An 18,604-nucleotide genomic window follows, 5' to 3' on the forward strand; every position below is an offset into this window, starting at 1 on the left:
TCAATGAATATTGGCAAAGGAGCCAGTCACCAGACCATTTTCTTTCATAAATCACCAAGCCTGGCTTGTGTGTTGCCCCTCCCCCGATTCCCATATCTCCATGCCGTGGACCACTTAGATGCTCTCGTTTCTAGTGGGCTAGTTGATCGATTATGATTGATGCATGACTAGTTTAAACATGGGACTATCATATGGGACTTGTCCGATCGGGTGACAGTAGGTTGATCTACCCCTAGGGTCCTCATACATATCCTACGTTGTACAGCATGCACGCTGACCACTATCGAATTGTGAGAGTCTTCAATCACATCCGAGATATACTCCGACCACAGGTTCATTGTCATTAGATCTGTTCCATACGTTTATAAACTAAATCGCAGTTGTACATGTGCTCTTGACTATAAACACCGCTGCATATGTACTGTGTACAGATCTCCGAGACCATTCCCAACCCCGAGTCGATCGATGCAGTACAATGAACATGCATAATCTGCAGACCAATCAAACCACTGCATCATAGCACATCGACCGAACGCCTGCCTGTAGTTTGTCAACTTGCAGAACCTTATGCTTTCTGTAGTCGCCCTTGCTGTTGGATGATCATATCATTGGAATGTCATCTGCTGATCCACCTTTGCTTTTTTTTGTGTCAGCCCTATTGTGCTCTTCGGTATGTGACTCCATAACAAAATGGTGTCCTGTACTTATAACTAGAGCTAAGGGCACCCGATCGACATAAGCAAATTTCCATGAGGTTTTGCTTTTTCCCACACTCTTATAATTGTCCCCAAAGATCATTTTCTGTGGTCTTCCACTGCTCGACTGTCCATACATTAGCTATTACCCGCTTACTTTGTATACGACTGGGTTGATTAGTGTATGTGCCAAAAATGCGACTGCAATCGGTCTTCTCAGCTCTGGGATTTTGCCTCGGTATCGTGTCCGCAAAATCACATCCAACGGTCTATATAATTCGACACGGCGAGAAGCCTCAGGATCCCAACGACCATGGTTTGACACTAGACGGAGTCAAGCGGGCACAGTGTTTAAGACATGTTTTCGGCCAAGGCTCGGAGTACAACATCGGGCATATTATGGCACCTCGTGTGAAATGGGGTAGGTTTACAACAATAATCGAGAGCAAATCGAAACCACAGTGCTGCAACGAGGCACGCAGGTGACTAAGTGTCATAGACATGGCTGACAATATGCTTTCTGCCTGTAGATGGCACACATGGCCGTGCGTTTGAAACCGTTCTACCCCTTGCTAGAGATCTGGGTCTCAGAGTTGACACACATTGCAAGCGGAACAAAGTGAAATGTGTGGCTAAGGCGATCAGATCGTATGACGGACCGGGAAACATTTTGGTTGCATGGCGGCACTCGACTATGAGTGGGATTGTGGAGGAGCTTGGTGCCTGGGAGCCTGTTGAATATCCAAATAAGCGGTAGGTAATTTTTATCGTCATGTGTCTTCTTGTTAGTATGAGATTCGCATTGCTTGACATACGTCTGGGAGACGAGTGTCCCATGGAACCCTCGACTCGCGACTCGACAGAAGAGCGTTTGTTTGCCTTGTGTTATGTCCTGCGCTAACTGTTTCAGATTCGACGTGATTTGGACAGATCCTTGGCCGTATGGGAATGTGACAAGTATCAAAAGCGAGGGATGCCCTGGACTAGACGTTAGGACTGGCCTCGTGGATCAGGTCTGATATAGAAGTGGAGAGAATATCCACGTCATTTATCATGGAGTGCCTATTCATGTATTGAATAAAACAATGCATAACCATGGAATCAATCGAAGATCAAGGTAGAAAAGAGCACAATCAAAAAGGATGAATAGAAAGAATACGGTGAAGGGAACAATCAACCGACCTGGAGCCTGTCTATCAAAATGCACGGACCAATACAGCAAAATTGTTGTGTGAGGGCGGTGAACCAGCCGAAGCGGAGACAATTGTAGCGCCAAGATTTCCTTCCCCAAAATTTTTCGTTGCGCTTGACTGTCTAGCTTTCCCTTCCAGAATACAATTTCTGTGTACTGGAAAATATTATGGATGATATCGAGGTTTGTGCACTCGGAGAATGCCCCGCAAGGAATGCGAGCTGACTGCCCTCAAGGAACGGCTGCGCAGCCATGCGCAGGCATTTGACGGTCTGCTGTCTTTGATCCCCGCCAAATATTATTATGGCGAAGAAGATACAAGTGTATGTGACCCTGTTGCATTTCATACGTTAGCGGCTTTGGGACTGGAGTCAGCTTGTGTTCTTGGCTTTATCTTTAATTCTGAAGATCTCTGTCTGACCATCATCCTCATTTTTAGGATCAATGGCAACGCAAAAAGCAAACCAAAGAACAAGCACGCGAGGCGAAGCGGGCGAAGCTGAACCCCGATGCCGCCAAGACCGCCAAAGACGTGATGGATGAAAACGCACGCAAGCGAAAGCGGGAGGATGGCACCCTCGAGTCCGACTCGTCCGACGGAGAGATGGGCACGGAGACCCCTAAGGAAGGACTGAACCGCGGAGCCGCCAACATCAAGAAGCAAAAGCAGGTTGAAAAGACTGATAAGCCAGACGCCGCCAAGGCAGCAGAGGCCGAGGCACGGAAAAAGCAAAAGGAAGAGAAGAAGGCCCAGAAAAAGGCCGCACAAATGGAGAAAAAGAAGGCCAAGGATGCGGCCCGGAAGGAAAAAGCCCAGCAGGGAAAGAAGCCATCGACTACCCCAACCGAGGATTCGGAAAAATCTGCAACCAAGCCTAACGGCAATGCAGCCAAGGACACTGAAGCGTCCGAGGATGAAGATGACGACCAAGAAGATGACGGTGTTGTCGAGGAAGGGTTCTCTATTGAGTTCAACGCTGAACAGGAAGACCCTTCTTCTGCCCCTTCTACCACCGACTCTCCTACCTTCGATACCTCAAACCCCCAATCCGGCACCTCCTCCATTTCCTCCATCGTTCCTCCCTCCGTCTCTACCGACGTCAAATCCTCAGAGCCCAAGCCTCTTAAGCACACACCCGAAGAGTTGAAGCAGCGTCTACAGAAGCGTCTGGATGAGCTCCGGGCCAAGCGCCACGCAGATGGACTCAACGGCAAGCCTGCACGCAACCGCCAAGAGCTGATCGAAGCCCGCCGGCAAAAGGCCGAACAAAGAAAGGCACACAAGAAAGAACTCCGCGAAAAGGCCAAGGTTGAGGAAGAAAAGAAGAATGACGAGGCCATGGCCCGCCGCTTCTCGCCCGGTGGCTCTGGATCGCTCCTGGCATCCCCCCGCTCCCCTGCCGAGTCCGTCAGCTCCGCTAGCAACAACTTCTCCTTCGGCCGTGTGATGTTCACAGACGGCCAGCAGACAGATATCACCGGAAACAACGTACGCGAAAAGCCGAAGACTGGCGGTGCCCGTGATCCGGCTTCCCAGCTCAAGGTTGCCGAGGCCAAGAAAGCCCGTCTCGAAGAGATGGACCCTACCAAGCGTGCCGATGTTGAAGAGAAGGACCTTTGGTTGAACGCGAAGAAGCGTGCTCACGGCGAGCGTGTCCGCGACGATACCTCTTTGCTGAAGAAGGCCCTCAAGCGCAAGGAAACGGCAAAGAAGAAGTCTGAGCGCGAGTGGAGGGACCGCATTGACACTGTCGCTAAATCTAAGGAACAGCGCCAGAACAAGCGCGAGGAGAACCTTCGCAAGCGCCGGGACGACAAGGGCACCAAGGGGGGCAAGAAGAAGTCTAGCAGCAGTGGAAAGAAGAAGGCTGCTCGTCCTGGATTTGAGGGCAGCTTCAAGGGTGGTGGCAAGAAGAAATAAACAAGCTTCTATCTAGTGGCTTACTTTTATCTCGTTTCTCACTTGCTTTTACATCAACCCATGTTTTACGTTCTTCTTTTTATTTTCTCTGCATACCCCTCAGATCAGTCTTTGTGTCTTGGATGTTTACATCCCTAAAACAAGATCGCACACAGAAGCCCCCGAACTAAAAAAAGTGTTTTGAGACTTTGAACTGGGAAATATCCATCCGGAGATCAAGGTGCCTGGTGTTTACGTTTGTGTCTTTGGCAGCTTAGTCTGTCACTTTATGTCTATGCATGACAGCATCGGTAGCGATTTGATTTATCTGTGAATACAATATCATTTTCTTATCGAGCTGTATATGTCTTCCTTTTGTCTTTATGCCTATGTAAACCTATAGATCTCAAGATGTACTATATTTATGCGGTTAGCGAAAAAGTGTTCAGCGAAGATATAAGATGGGATTGCCAAATTTATATATGAATCTCAACTAGAAGAAAAAGAGTTGCTAGATTCCATAACATAGAAAATAAAAGAGACAAGGGGGCCAGGGTTCCAGGAAAAGGCATTTCCTTTAGGAATTGACTAGTACAAGATGATAACACAATCGAGGGCAAGTTATGTACAGTAATGTGATGGGCTTAAAATCATTCTTGTTTTTCGAGGCTTAGTGCCTCTTGAATGGATGGGTATTGCGACTAGCATCTTCGTGTTCACACATCTAACATCTGGAATAGATGTGGATTTGCCTGAAGATCCCAATCAGATTGGAGGGAAATAGATTATCGGTAGGGAGCATCTGCACGAGCACTAGCTGCAATCTCAGGCTCCCACTTATCACCATTGGAGAGGAGCTTCTCCTTGTTGTACAGAAGCTCCTCGCGGGTCTCGGTGGCATACTCGGCGTTGGAAGCTGTAAGAAAAAAATGTTAGTAATCCGGCTTGAATGTCAATTGAGATGTAACCTGAGGGTGTTGAACTCACTCTCAACGATGGCATCCACAGGGCAGCTCTCCTGGCAGTAGCCACAGTAAATGCACTTGGTCATATCAATATCGTAACGGGTCGTGCGGCGGCTTCCATCCTCACGCTCTTCGGCCTCAATCGTAATAGCTTGGGCCGGGCAGATAGCCTCACAGAGCTTGCAAGCAATGCAGCGCTCTTCACCAGTGGGATAGCGACGGAGGGCGTGTTCGCCACGGAAACGGGGGGAGATAGGACCCTTCTCGAAAGGGTAGAAGATGGTGTAACTGGAACATTGCAACGCAATTAGTTGATATATTTCGATGCCATTGATTTTGGATTGCGATCCGTATCGCCGGCAAGGTTGAGTGGGACAAGGACTTACGGTGGTCTGAAAAACTGCTCAAGCACCACGTACATGCCGCGGAAGATCTCTGCCATGAGGAAATATTTGCTGGCCTTGTCCAAGGCGGACTCGGAGCTCTGATCCCAGTGCTTGGGCGGGGGCAGGCGGAACCCGGCCTGAGGGGGTCCCGCTGGGGTTGCTGCGCGGTACGTCGAAGAAGAGAAGTTTGCGGTTGAGCCCAGCAATCCGAAGGGGGTCGGCCGACGGTAGGCGATTAGCCTCGCGACCGAGCGGGTGGCGGCCATGGTTTTGGAGAGGAGAGTGAGGTTGGAGATATGGGGCAATCGAGGTTCAATTGGAGGTGAAGGGGAGCAAGTCTGAGGTTGTGGTGGTTTGCAGGTTTCCGGCTTAGGTCATTCCTTTCTGTCGGGCGTTGATTGGCCCGCAGGATTTTGCTGGGCGCGACCTCACATCTTTCCTCTTCTGCGGCAGCCGTCTTTCCCCAATCTCTACCCGTTTACTCTCCACCATCTCTTTTTAATACTTTAGATCTTTTCAGCCTTTGCGCTAGTCCGATCAATCTACTTCATCATGTTCCGCTCCGCCATTGTTCGTTCCTTGAAGGCTTCCGCCCCCCGTGTCATCAGGACCCCGGCTCCCTTCCACATCCGCAGCTCCCCCATTGCTGCCCAGGTCCCTCAATTCACTCCTCGCTTCGCTCAGGGTATCCGTCTCTACTCCGCCCCTGCCGGTCTTAGCAAGAGCGAGGCCGAGGGCCGGATAGTCAATTTGCTCAAGAACTTCGACAAGGTGCGTCATGTTGTTTCCCCGGAAATCTCGCCATCTATCGGCTATAGACGAAAAACAAATTACTAACTGCATTTGTTTCATGCTTAGGTCTCCGATGCCAGCAAGGTCAGTGATTATCTGTCGGATGCACCGTCGCCACCTTTACATCGCTATGAGCTATGGGAGGCGACCGAAAACATTCATTGACTAAACCTATTTGACCTGCAGATTAATGGCACTTCCCACTTCTCGAACGACCTTGGTCTGGACAGCCTGGACACTGTCGAGGTCGTGATGGCCATTGAGGAGGTACGCGCCCGGTTTTCCTCGGAAAAGCATCAATTGTATATTATATGATGGGTATCTAACCGTCTCAACAGGAGTTCAGCATTGAGATCCCCGACAAGGAGGCCGACCAGATCCACAGCGGTATGTTAGGGCTTGATGACCTTGTTATTTTTCGTTTACCAGAGCTGACATGAATATTATGTATAGTTGACAAGGCTGTCGAGTACATCCTGGCCCAGCCCGATGGTATGTGAATCCCATAGCACCCCTTCCTCCTTTACATGTGCTGACTTTTTCACAGCCCACTAAATATTTAATTTGAATACCTGGGATCGGTTGGAGAGTCGGATAGAAAAAGAATCGGGATGTTGGCATCAGTGGGGTTTGCTGGACACAGTGACACTCAACCGACATGCTATTTTGTATGCTGAATACATGCCAGTGGCTTTTCTTTCCTATATCGTGTATATCATTTGAGTGCAATTTATGCAATTTATGCAATTTTGAAGCAGAACTGCTACGTAGTGGTATTCACCATATGCGTCTAGACATTTCAGTATATGTTTAGGTATATAGTTACCTCTACATCTCATATGATTGCCATGGAATGTATGGATGTAGTCCTAAGTTGATTTATCTACATATTTTGGTTTAACAGTGAACACAAGACAAAAACACAGAGTACATAAGCATATCGAAATATAAGAATAGATTGTACATATATACTAACTTAACTATATTCCCAATTTTTCAAAAAATAGAGCCATCAAATAAACTCATAACGCGGAGATTGCTAGCCCTTGGGTGTTTAAGCACCCGCCGATACTCAAAGAGCCACATCACCGAACTAACTTACTTTGAACTTCACCCTTTTCACAACTCCATTCTTTACAGTCGCCTATTCCTCTCGTATTTAGGCGGGTTTAGTTCAGTATACTCGACACTGTATCGTTTTGGCTAAGCCCACTCGGTCTCTGGTTTCCCCTGACACCGAAAGTCCCACTTCAACCGCAGACTTTCGGCCTAAACGGTCCCTCTCAACATCTCACCAACCCAGACCATTCGAACCACCGGCATACAGATCGGAAGCCTTTGGTCATCTCCGGCCATATCTCTCTCCATCCCTTTTTGATCCCCCGCCCAACCCGACCCGATCTCATGGCCTCAGCAGCCGGGGGCTTGACTCGCCGCAGAGGCGCCGGTCGAGTCGCTGGGGCAGACGAACAAGATGACAACCGAGTGTCATCGCCAATCTCCCGAAATGGCTCTGCGACGGATAACCGTGGACCGGAAACGTCTTTTACCAATGCAGAGAATGGCCACAAGATCGCATTCGACCCCCGCGACATCAGCGAAAACGAGGAACGGGGCAAGCAGCCCAAATTGACTCTGATGGAGGATATCTTGCTGCTGGGTCTGAAAGATAAACAGGTGAGTCTTCATGGATATTATCTCATGCCCCAACTTTGCTTTGTTCGATTCGTGGTCCGATCGCTGACCTCGCGCCCACGCCGCAACAGGGTTATCTGTCTTTCTGGAACGAAAACATCTCGTATGCCCTGCGAGGGTGTATCGTCATTGAGCTCGCGCTCCGCGGCCGTATAAGCATGCAGAAGGATTCGTCGCGGCGACGTTTCCCCCTGGCCGACCGCATCATCGAGGTCATCGACGATACATTGACTGGGGAGGTCTTGCTGGACGAGACGCTGAAGATGATGAAGTCAAGCGAGAAGATGAGCGTCAACTCATGGATTGATTTGCTGAGTGGTGAGATCAGCCCATAGCAGAAATTTGGGTTGCGACGTTGCTGACCGGGGCTACTTGTTAGGCGAAACCTGGAACCTGATGAAGATTGGATATCAATTGAAGCAAGTCCGGGAACGACTAGCCAAGGGTCTTGTGGACAAGGGTATTCTCCGAACCGAAAAGCGCAACTTCCTTCTCTTCGATATGGCGACGCATCCTGTGGCCGACGGCGGCGCGAAAGACGAGCTCCACCGACGGGTGCGCAACATTTGCAGTAACCGCACTGTGATTATCCCTCCTAGCCCATGGCTTCCCGAAGACGCAGAATACCGATACCTTCGCTCAATCACCATGGTCTGCGCCGCATACGCCGCAAACGTCCTCGAGAACGCTTTGGTCACCATGAGCCACGAGGCTCGCGAGAGAGCTTTCGCGCAGGTGGATGAATTGCTAGCAGAGTATTCGCAATGGCCGTTTGGCAGGAAGGCCGGAGGTTCCCAGGCGATTGGAGCCAATTTAGCTCAAGTGGTCAACGAGGAGATCAATCGGAACAAGGATAAAGAGCTTCAGATGGAGGTAAGCTGCACCTCATACCGCGTTCAACCCTTGAATGTGCTAACAAGTAGACAGATTGTCGCCGCATGCTTGAGCGTTTTTACCAGACTTGACTCTTTACTCTAACGGAGGTACTAATACACTTGTCTTTTGTTCTTCACGACTTCTTTTTTGCGCCTTCTCTCTCTCACTTGCCTTCCACCTCGGCCACAAAACTTCAGTTTCTTCTTCTGTTCATGTAGTTTGATCTTGTGGGATGGGGCAGAGCATCGCTTTCTTTTCTTTCATATGCAGTCATCGGGTCAAAACTTATTCTTGTATGGAATATCTCATTAACTTTGATTTACATCACCCCTTGTTTTCCCTTCTTCTTTTCTTGGACTTGGCTTTTGGGACATGGGCATTGCGAAAGTGATATTTGGCCCAACCGAGTAAGTGGCCCAACACTTTTCAAATTGATAGACAACCATAGGTTGCTTTCGACATCATTGCTCCCTGTGACGTGCTTACTTTTGATATCTCTGTATTAAAATGCATAAACATGACAATCTACGTGAACGCAACACTATTAACCCTAACAACCACCATCCCACCGCGCCGACTCCCCGCCGTCCCAGCAGCCCCAGAAGCCAAAAGATCCACCGCATGCGAAAGATCAACAATAGTAACCTCCCTCCCACGGACCAGACTCTGCTCCACCAGCTCCGCAATCCGCTCCAGAGCCGGCCCATCAGGATTGACAGGCACAAACCGGCTTTTAATCCCACGCTTCCTCTCGCCCAGCACATCTTTCTCAGGAACAAGCGGAGACTGCAGCGCAACCTGGCCATCCACGACAGTCAACACAGCCCCATGGTCCTTAACGACACCGGCAGCATGGGCAGCTCGGAATACTTCTCCACCAGCACAGTCGAGTACAATATCAACCGGCTCCCAGCGGCGCGTGCGGAACACCTTCTCGATATTACACTCTTCAGGCGACGGGAGGTGCGGGATGATGACTATCTCGTCCACCTCCCAGTCCTTCTCGATGATATCGGCTTCGACTTGCGTGCAGGTTACACAGACCCACGGCCGGAACGCTATGGGGAAGAGCGAATCTGCTCGCAGGATCTGCACTGCGATACGGCCGATGTCACTGTCACGGGCGTTGGTGATGAGTACTCGGATAATAGGCGGTTTTGGCTTCCCGCTGCCGTTGGAATTAGCGCCAATTATGCTTCCTAACAGGCTGCTGCGCCGTCTCGGGCTAGAGCTGCCGCGGCGGGGTTTGCTATTGGCATCGGGATTAGCTGTGGGATCGACTGTGCTCGCAGCGCGAGAGGATGGAGCGTCGGTGTTGCCCGTGATCAGGCTGATCAAACTGTTGCGGCGGACAGTACTCTTGGGATTGGGGTCAACTGTGCTGGCAGCGCGAGCAACGGTTTTCTTGCCACTGGGATTACCGCTGACGAGACTGATTAGGCTCTCGCGACGCACATTCGTAGGACTGGGGGCGGGATTGACCGCTCTAGCAGCTGGAGGGATGTTGTCAATGTCGGAACCGTTGCCGTTGCCGCTGACGCTGCCACTGGCACTTGTTCTGGAGCCGCCGCGATTCCACTGCCAAACCCAATGCCCGTTCCCACTTTCGTTACCATTACCACTTATAGTATGATTTAACAGGCCGCTATTACTGCTTTTGCGGCGCCCGTAGCCATAATCCCTGCTACCGAGCACGGACTCACGGCGTTGACGCTGCCAAAGCCACCGCCCCGTCCCATTCGCAAACTCATCATCGCCCTCGCCCAACCCGCCAGGCAAGTCAGGATCAAGCCCGGCATACCGAAAAAGTGCTTGCCAAGCCGTCAACGCCGGCAGCGCAAGTGCCGCCGCCTCAGCAAAAGTGATATTATCCGGTTTCAGCGCTAGCTCGGTCTCAGTCGCGACTGCATAGTCTGCAGCTCCGCCATCACGGGTATAGCTCACCACGCCGAAGACCACGTCACCAATTTTGAACTTCGGGCCTTCTTCCCGCCCCTCGTCGTCGCGCGGAGTGCTGACGACTGTCCCGCAGAGACTGTGCAGTGGGATATGCGGCGTGGTCTTTGGGGGATTGAGGAGTCTGGCGAGACGGATCTCGTCGTGACAGAAGGCTGCTGTGGCGATCTTCAGCAGGTATTGCTGAGGGGAGGGCTGCGGGGTCGGGAACCCAGCGTCGAAGACGATGTTTGTTCCTTTCTGGCGCACGACGCTTGTGCTTGTGTCGGGTGAGATGGCGTCGCTGATTTCTCCTTCTGGGACTCCATCGGGTGTGTCGTTGTCTGATCCGTCTGGGGTGAAGTAGAGGGCTCGCATCGACAGTGGTATGAATGGTGAGTCGTTCAGCGTTGATGAGCTGAGCTTTCCAGCATGTGAAGGGGGCTTTATGGCTTCTGATGTGCCTCTTGTCGCTCCTGATGCGCGTTTTGAGGGCTCAGATGGCGGCTTAATGTCTTTTGGGGAGCGTGTTGAGGACTCTGATAGATGCTTTGGGGAGTGTTCCACGATGGGCTGCGTGGGAGGTATGTCTGACTGCATAGTATCATTTGGATCTTGATACATCTTCTTAGTTTAGAGATCTTTGAGACTTTACAATGATTTCTCGTAAGGAAGTTATCGATTTGGAAGTATGGTCTTCGCCATTTCGTCTATAGATCAGAGGTCATTTCCTAATCGTGACGTATGTAGGGCTTAAGTCAACATTGCCACTTGACAATCCCGAACAATTCCATTGCAATGAACAGCAATTCGATCTTATATCTCTATTTGATTTGGTTTGGCATGAAAATATTATATATAGAGTCTGGGATTCGTGGAAGTTGGATAGTGCGATAGAAGATCACAATCAATGGGTCTATAGATCGCTGCTTGCATTATCCCCCAAGGTACGGTGGAAATCATAGTCTATCTATTTGATAGTTGCAGTAAAGGTTGCCATTGTCTTTGTCATGGCACAAACAGCAAAGACCGTTATTCCCTTGCGTGTCACGAGAGTGATGTTTGAAAAGTTCAAAATAGCCATTCCAACTAAATATACACAGGTTATTACATCTATAAGGCCTGGTCTTCCATACCCAGCCCATCAACAAAATTATATAACTCCTTTGGATCCTCAAAGACTGTCCAAATATGCGACGGCACATACTCAAATGCCTTCTCAAACCTCCCCGGTTCATTCTTCTCTTCCATACCCGCCACATCCTTAACCTTGCGAATAATGATAGCATGAATCCACTCGGGATACCGACTATACATCTCCGCATAAGCCTCTGGATCCTTCTGCGTCGAGTCCCCTATACAAAGCACCCTTCGACGCGGGAACCACCCCCGAATCTTCTCCAGCCGATCAAGCTTGTACTCTTGCGTCTGCTCAGTAAGCGACTTGATAAGCCCCGTGATATCCATCCACGAGTAATCGCGCAACACCAACGTGCCCGGGGAGTAGTGTTCATCCAGGAAGTCATGCAGGAAGGGGTAAAGATTATGCGGCGACGCGGAGAGATAAAACCACGCAGGAAATAGCTCAGCATGAACATATTTATAAAACTCCGGCATCCCAGCGATGGGCTCAGGGATATCCGCAAAGGTTGTGCGAATCACTCCCGTCGGCTCAGGCGTCATAGTGCGCTTGATAGTATCGTCAATATCCGAGACGACCAGCCAGCCCTCAGGGGCGGCAAAGGTCGTGCTCATCGACACAGCCTCGTCGCCGAAATCCTGCAGCCGCGGCCGCACAACTTCCCCGTCATACATGCCCACTTCGCCCATATCAACCGTTTGGCTGACGATGCCGTTACGGTCGGACGGGCCGAGTCCGTGCGATTGCGCCCGTGGCGATGTGGGTACCTGCAGCATGACTGTGCGCGCTGGCGACACCTGGTCAAGGAAGGGCTGGACGCGCTCTGCGATGCGTTGGCGTGCTTCGTCGTGATTGCCCACCTCGCCGTCCAGCCCGATGTGGTCGGCGATCGCGGCGACGAGGTTGCCCGCGTCTTTCCGCCCTTCTGTTTCGAAGATATAGGCGACTACTTCGGCGTGCCAGCACAGATGATTCTCGTTTGCATCCTCATTTACCGGCTGGTACGCTGTATTGTCTAGCAGCCATACGGTCTGCTTGTGTGGCTCTGCTGGTTGTGCAAGCGGGTTCTTGGGACCAAGAAAAGACGAGAAGAAACTTATCAAGGTCGAACCGCGTTTTTCTTGTGCTGGTGTTGGAGACGTGGGAGTTGATGCCTCATGGACCTCCTTTTCAGCCTCAGCGACCGACAACTCGTCTGATTTGTGCGGCATGATATTGGCGACCTTGCCACTTTCAAGATTGAAGGCTTCTATGATAGAACGGTAGTAGAATCAATCCAGAGGAAAGTCCTTGAAAAGCATATGTCAGGGCGTAAAGTTGCAAAGAAATAAAAGAAACCCATCAGGGGTGAGGCGATCATATAGCCCCCCCGTTAGTGCCATCCGGGGTGCTCTTCAGCCAAGAGCCTCTATTCCCACCTGATCTTGTCTGCCTTTGAAGACACTCGTATTGATGTCATATTTGAAGTGAAGACACAACATTTAGGGGGTGACAGGGGCAGGGTCATATCTGTTGTCAGTTGGCCAGGTCAGGCGAACGGGCATTGCCGAACTTCTGATGAACTCGGTGAACTTCATGACTTGATGAACTGGTCTGGTGATCTGAAGTATAGCCTCGATGCGATTTCAGTAGAAGGTTTTAGAAACTCTGAAGTTATAAAGTTCTCTTTTCTAGTCATGTGGGCAAATAATCCATTTTCGTCTATTTTGCCTGATCTCATACAATATTCATCCCATTTACTACAGTCTTCGAGGATCAATTGGACGGACTGGAATTAGACTATGAATAATCTACGGCCCCTGGAGGAGAGCCTACAGTTCTTTCGAGTACTCAGGCCAGAATCCCCATTGACTCTTCATCACCATGTATCAAGTCTATATTTAGTAACAACCGGGCTATCTTCTATGAGATCTATTATCCAGACATATCAGATCATTCCTGCAACGGAAATCCGTATCCGACCAACATAGCAGGCTCATCAATGCTATGGTGCTGATAACTACAAGTAGAAATAAAGGTCAACTGCCAGGCCAGCGAAGTGGGAGAAAAAGGAATTACCTGAGGACGCCAACAGCGCCAGGGTCAAGCATCAGAGAAAGAGGGAACTCCATAGGATATCCCAACCAGCGCTTGGTAAAGGCACGGAGCAAATGTCCGTGTGCAACCAGCAGGATATCAGAAGGATTTTCTCCGTGCATATTGTCCTTCTGGATCGCGCGAATTTCTTGAATGAGATTATCAAGACGGTCTGTCACCTGTTGTGCAGACCTGTATTGACTTGTCAGATATAATGATCGTAGACTGGATATAATTCGAAAGAGTTTCTCTTTGAAAAAGACTTACTCTCCATTTTCGCAACCGTCTCTCCAGATATCCCACTCGCTCTCGGTATCCAGACCGTGCTCCTTTCTCAAGGCTCGGATTTCCTTGGTCAACAGACCTTCATACAAACCGTAGTCCCACTCGGCGAGTCTGGCTGTCTCAGAGACCTTATGCGCATCATTAAGCGCCTGCTTATCGGCATCAGAGAAAGCAATCTCAAATGTCTGAATCGCTCGCCTGCGAGGACTGATGTAGACATGCGCAAGTTTGGCTGGGTCAATCAATTTGCCGGATCCGACGATCATCTTGCCAGATGCATTGACTTGGTTGACACCATCTTGAGTGAGCTCAAGCTCCGTGATTCCGGTGTACCGTCCGTTCTTGGACCATTCCGTCTGCCCTGGACTATAGTCAGACTACGGAAAGCAGATATTGACGTTCTGGAACATACCGTGTCGGTAGAGGAAGACACGGGGTGTGCTGGAGTCTTTATCGGGCATTTTGGCCTATGTTCGAGGGTGTCCCAAAGGTTGTTGAAAGTGGATTGCGGGATTGTGGGAAAAGTGAAAAGGATTTCCACTCCGGTGAGTTTGAGCTTCACCCGCCACGTGTACTAACTCAAATGAGAAGTAGATTATTGACATTTATTCTATCTATTTTCAATACAAGGTCGTGTAAAAGAGAATTCCTAAATGGGGGAGCTGATATCTATGACCTTGGGCGCGTTTGCCCCGCCATCGCGGGGTTCAGTGCTTTTATAGAACGGTTTGAGTGAACGATATCTCGGATTATATCAATCTTTATTTATTTTAGACCTAGTAAAACTTTGGGCTTTTATAACCAAGATAGATAGTTCTGAATTTTGATTAAGCATCTATGACGCTAGAGGAGCACTGAGATACTTATAATATTCTATGGAATCCCTCGATCCAGTAGGACAATCCCTTTAACAATGCAGATATATATATGCCTTTCTTTGTCTTAATTTATCATATCGAAATGACCTTTTGATATGAAGCAAACTATATGGGGAGTGATAACCAACACAATAGCAATGACTCGATAATCAACTTTCTTGATTATCTCAGACATATATAAAGCGTTGTATATATCGATCATCATCCCGTGAATACCTTGCATATCGGGTTCAATTTTCAGAAAAAAAATCCATTCTAGCCCTTGCATGATCTAGATCTTCGTTTCCTAGACGTCCCGTCAAGGCCTTTTATTATGGTTGCCCTAGTAAGAAAAACAAAGCCTAACCAACTTCACATCTTGAATCGATAAATCAGATTGTATAATTCATTAGCGGCACAAAGCAAGACTTGAGCAGGTAAGTCGCATGTAAACCAATCTACAGAGCGAGACTAAACCCAATTTATAGCAGCCAAGGAGGTTCCAACAATGCCTTCGACAATTTCACCCGTCTCCTCCTCATCTCACCATCGAAACGCTCTTAGATACACTCCCCGTCGGAAGTATCGACCTAGTCGAGCTCCCATTCGTCCGGTTTACACAGACACAAACCCGTTCATCTGCCATACTTCTTCACACTCGTTAACGCATTCTTGGCCCAAACATCATGCTGTCGATTGCCCGCGATGTCATCGGCACCATAGCGTCAGTTTCTGCGGAAAGCAACGTCAGTGAGAAGGATCTGCGCTTGGAATCTTAATTTGGGGTATAACATGATTGCAAAATGGTTAGGCTGGGTAGCAAACAGTGACGTGGATGTTTAATGTAATTCTTTGTTGAACTGCAAATCCTCCATCTTTGTTCGATTCGATTGCCTGTGGTCGGTTCTATATCATACCGGCATTAGGCCGAGACGATAGGATCAGAATAAACATGTTGGTTTACTCCGGGGTCCCTCCGTGACACGAGATTCGCATTTGACAAGTCTTATATTCTTCAGGAAACGACTGGTTCGGCTCATTCCATTAGTATCGCTCTCCCCACAGGCATTCAATACTGCCTTTATCATCAGGTACATCTTCTCCTCTTCTGTCCTAGTCCCAGAGAGAGGCACATTCTTCACTGTTCCTTGTGAGATATTCAAGCACCAAAGCCATCTTTCCATTTTGTAGCTCAAGATCGCTAGCGATTTTTGTTTCTGTGCTTCAAGTTTGAGGATAGCGCTCGTTTTTTCGTCAATTATGCCTGTCTGTTTATCGAATTCTAAGAACATCGTGCTGGAAATGTTACCGAAGACTTCCCTCGTCTTCGTATCTTGCTGTCCTAGCGCATATGATATTCTGGTCTGTTCCTCGAGATTCCGAAGCAGCATTCCTTTCTGCCACTCAAGGTCGGCGATCATCTTTGCCTGTTTCTGGAGCTGGTTTGCCATCCTTGCCATGTTATATTCAAACTGGCTCACGGTTTCTTTGTGGTGTCGTACAAGGTTGTTGATGGTATTCCCCCGTTCCTTCATCTCACGTCTTAGCTGTATGTTTTGTTCCTCGTACTTCTTAATCGTGTTGTCCTGCTGCGATGGCGTGGGTTCCCTCGATATCCCAAAGTCATTAATCATGCATTGCGGATTAACTGCGGATTCTGTCCATTTCGGCTCTTTGGGTAGTAAGCGGTTCATGCTGTTCTTTTTCCGTGCCATCTTTCTGTTTGCCCGTTGAGCTCGAGGGTGGCCGTCGCATTTAGTTCGTCGATATGGGCTGGGTTCAGTGTTTGGTGGACAGGTGTGGCTCCAGTGAGTGAGAACTATTATTGGATTTGTTTAAGTGAGTTGACAAGTTCTTGTGAGTCTTAAGTGTGGTAATTTCGGTCTTGCAAGGTTATATTGGTGATCTTGCTCCGATTCCGAATTTGGCCCGGAAGGCACGACTATGTCCTTTGAGACCACACACTATGATTTTAGGAACTAAACCAACCTTGGAAGAAAATAGTGAATTTGATATGTGCCATCCATGGATGATAATTGGTTCTTTTCCCTTTCCGGTGGATATAGTCCGTCGCTCGCCGAGTACAAAGTAAAGCAGATATCGTTGTAATGAGTCATAACACATAGTATTTGAAGGAGCGGATATAGTTGCGTAGGTCGCGTAAAAGGAAACTTGGTGATCCCGTGAATTGACCGAGGCGTACCTTCAGAGAAATGAAACCACCCCAATGACGAGATAGCAAGTGGCAATACTACACAGCAGAATGCCGGACTCAATTTGAAGAATCAAGTGCACTTGCTATGGCAGGACTCGCAAAGCAATAAAGCTGTCTATGTGTGTTGCCAGGGGAGAAACCACCAAGAGACTCCAGAAAATGGTGCTAGCTCTCAGAGCAAGAAGCTAACGGCCCGTTGAGTGGATGGGCAATTGATGTACAATAAGCCTCACTTTCACCATTTCTTCGGGGCAGAAATCTCCGCCCGAGAGAACGAGGCAGAGACAGTCTCGCTTCCTTTCCGCTGCTGAATCGCTTTGATTCCCGTGCGGTCAGTGACCGTCGTCGCATTAATGATATTGTCAAATGCCTCGTCCTCGCTTCCTTCTGAGCCGGACTCAGCATCCGAGTCGACATATAGCTGCTCCGGCCGAGTAATTTTCTCCGGCTGCTGCCTTTCCTCCTCTTCCGGATCCTTGAACGCTTTAGAATTGAGAATCTTGCGACGAATCTCGGCCATTTGCTCTTCGTCTTCGGAGTCATCGGAAATCGCAAATGGATCCTTGTCCTCATCTTCCTCTTCGTCACTGCCCGCATTTTCGTCATCTTCGTCTCCACTTTCGTCGTCGTCGTCCTCATCAGTTCGTGCGGGTAGACGATTAGTGTTTCCTTTAGTCCAAACATCATCACCTCCATCGACGCGACTATCTTCGTATTCCCGTTCGATCTTGGTTAGCCATTCCTCTTCCGTCCTCTTCACATCCTCTTCTGTTTCGCAGGCGGCATAGCGCGCCAGAAGTTCTTGATTAATTTCCAAGAAAGTTGGCCCATAGCTGAAATGTCTGAGTAGATCTTCGGCCCATTCTAAGCGACCGCAGATGGCGAAGCAAGCGGCGAGCGCTTCGACGCAGTTCAGACGCCATGGTTTGCCATAGTTAACCGTGTTGGCGGCGATAAGGTAGGGAACTATGTATAGTAAGCATCCCATTAATCCAGTTCATCATTGCCCAATTCTTATCACATACGAAGTCGTTCGCATTTTCCGCCAATCCGTGACCAGGGCACTTCCTTGACTCGCACCCAAGAGCATTCGACCACGGCAGCACCGTGCTGCTCCATAATATCCTTGTCTGCGGGAGAGATAATTCGCTTGGCATTTGGACTAGTCAATCGTCAGCATGCAAGCTAAGAGGACCAAAAAAGCACTGCGAAACTGCGAAACATACGAGACGATTACGCCGGGGTGCCGCTGGCCAATGTGAAGCTCCCGCATTAGACCGAGCCTCATCAATCGCTTCCCCGAGCATCGCTTAGGATCACAGTGTCCCATATCCCAGCAGGCAGCCTTGTAAGGAGGCCTTGAGGAGGTTGCGCCCTCAACTTCTTCATCACCGCGGGGCACTCGGGGGCGGGGGTTGTTGAATTTCTTGCCTCCTCGCGCGAAGTTATCTTTTTTGTGGCGGACCATGGTGAATGACGAGGTCGAAATCTAGTAGGATTTTCAAATACTCTGCTTGGAGTATCTTGGAGTATTCCGTGGTGGTAAATGTAGTGGTTGAAAAAAAAGATCAAGGCCAAGCACAAGCGCCACACG

The 18,604-nt window shown here is 49.2% G+C and overlaps 9 protein-coding genes across 9 annotated transcripts; 4 read left to right on the forward strand and 5 right to left on the reverse strand.

Moving 5' to 3' along the window:
• Positions 1-890: 890 nt before the first annotated feature.
• On the forward strand, positions 891-1,714 carry LCP9604111_4978 (putative phosphoglycerate mutase family protein; the record flags this gene model as incomplete). The annotated part of the gene is made up of 3 exons (XM_039072736.1): positions 891-1,116; positions 1,226-1,448; positions 1,606-1,714. 3 exons carry the CDS (start codon positions 891-893, stop codon positions 1,712-1,714), a joined length of 558 nt encoding a protein of 185 aa, XP_038928949.1.
• A 341-nt stretch (positions 1,715-2,055) lies between these two features.
• LCP9604111_4979 (putative 60S ribosome biogenesis protein Rrp14) lies at positions 2,056-3,808 on the forward strand (the record flags this gene model as incomplete). The annotated part of the gene is made up of 3 exons (XM_039072737.1): positions 2,056-2,070; positions 2,124-2,210; positions 2,327-3,808. The coding sequence occupies 3 exons, from the start codon at positions 2,056-2,058 to the stop codon at positions 3,806-3,808; spliced, it is 1,584 nt and encodes a 527-aa protein (XP_038928950.1).
• A 764-nt stretch (positions 3,809-4,572) lies between these two features.
• LCP9604111_4980 (NuoI/complex I 23 kDa subunit family protein) lies at positions 4,573-5,404 on the reverse strand (the record flags this gene model as incomplete). Its single annotated transcript, XM_039072739.1, has 3 exons — positions 4,573-4,703; positions 4,775-5,040; positions 5,139-5,404. 3 exons carry the CDS (start codon positions 5,402-5,404, stop codon positions 4,573-4,575), a joined length of 663 nt encoding a protein of 220 aa, XP_038928951.1.
• Positions 5,405-5,690: 286 nt separating this feature from the next.
• On the forward strand, positions 5,691-6,485 carry acpA (acyl carrier protein; the record flags this gene model as incomplete). The annotated part of the gene is made up of 6 exons (XM_039072740.1): positions 5,691-5,909; positions 5,997-6,014; positions 6,117-6,197; positions 6,269-6,317; positions 6,384-6,422; positions 6,478-6,485. The coding sequence occupies 6 exons, from the start codon at positions 5,691-5,693 to the stop codon at positions 6,483-6,485; spliced, it is 414 nt and encodes a 137-aa protein (XP_038928952.1).
• Positions 6,486-7,334: 849 nt separating this feature from the next.
• On the forward strand, positions 7,335-8,603 carry LCP9604111_4982 (GOLPH3/VPS74 family protein; the record flags this gene model as incomplete). Its single annotated transcript, XM_039072741.1, has 4 exons — positions 7,335-7,607; positions 7,697-7,943; positions 8,005-8,498; positions 8,553-8,603. The coding sequence occupies 4 exons, from the start codon at positions 7,335-7,337 to the stop codon at positions 8,601-8,603; spliced, it is 1,065 nt and encodes a 354-aa protein (XP_038928953.1).
• A 423-nt stretch (positions 8,604-9,026) lies between these two features.
• Positions 9,027-11,036, reverse strand: LCP9604111_4983 (uncharacterized protein; the record flags this gene model as incomplete). The annotated part of the gene is made up of 1 exon (XM_039072742.1): positions 9,027-11,036. One exon carries the CDS (start codon positions 11,034-11,036, stop codon positions 9,027-9,029), a length of 2,010 nt encoding a protein of 669 aa, XP_038928954.1.
• A 513-nt stretch (positions 11,037-11,549) lies between these two features.
• LCP9604111_4984 (phosphatidate phosphatase App1 family protein) lies at positions 11,550-12,788 on the reverse strand (the record flags this gene model as incomplete). The annotated part of the gene is made up of 1 exon (XM_039072743.1): positions 11,550-12,788. The coding sequence occupies one exon, from the start codon at positions 12,786-12,788 to the stop codon at positions 11,550-11,552; it is 1,239 nt and encodes a 412-aa protein (XP_038928955.1).
• Positions 12,789-13,509: 721 nt separating this feature from the next.
• LCP9604111_4985 (uncharacterized protein) lies at positions 13,510-14,399 on the reverse strand (the record flags this gene model as incomplete). The annotated part of the gene is made up of 4 exons (XM_039072744.1): positions 13,510-13,576; positions 13,636-13,845; positions 13,921-14,299; positions 14,351-14,399. 4 exons carry the CDS (start codon positions 14,397-14,399, stop codon positions 13,510-13,512), a joined length of 705 nt encoding a protein of 234 aa, XP_038928956.1.
• Positions 14,400-17,245: 2,846 nt separating this feature from the next.
• On the reverse strand, positions 17,246-18,478 carry LCP9604111_4986 (ribosome biogenesis TSR3 family protein; the record flags this gene model as incomplete). The annotated part of the gene is made up of 3 exons (XM_039072745.1): positions 17,246-17,976; positions 18,036-18,172; positions 18,237-18,478. 3 exons carry the CDS (start codon positions 18,476-18,478, stop codon positions 17,246-17,248), a joined length of 1,110 nt encoding a protein of 369 aa, XP_038928957.1.
• Between the last annotated feature and the right edge of the window lie 126 nt (positions 18,479-18,604).

The sequence above is a fragment of the Penicillium roqueforti genome, assembly GCF_015533775.1.
Source record: "Penicillium roqueforti strain LCP96 04111 chromosome Unknown scaffold_11, whole genome shotgun sequence".
Taxonomy (NCBI): domain Eukaryota; kingdom Fungi; phylum Ascomycota; class Eurotiomycetes; order Eurotiales; family Aspergillaceae; genus Penicillium; species Penicillium roqueforti.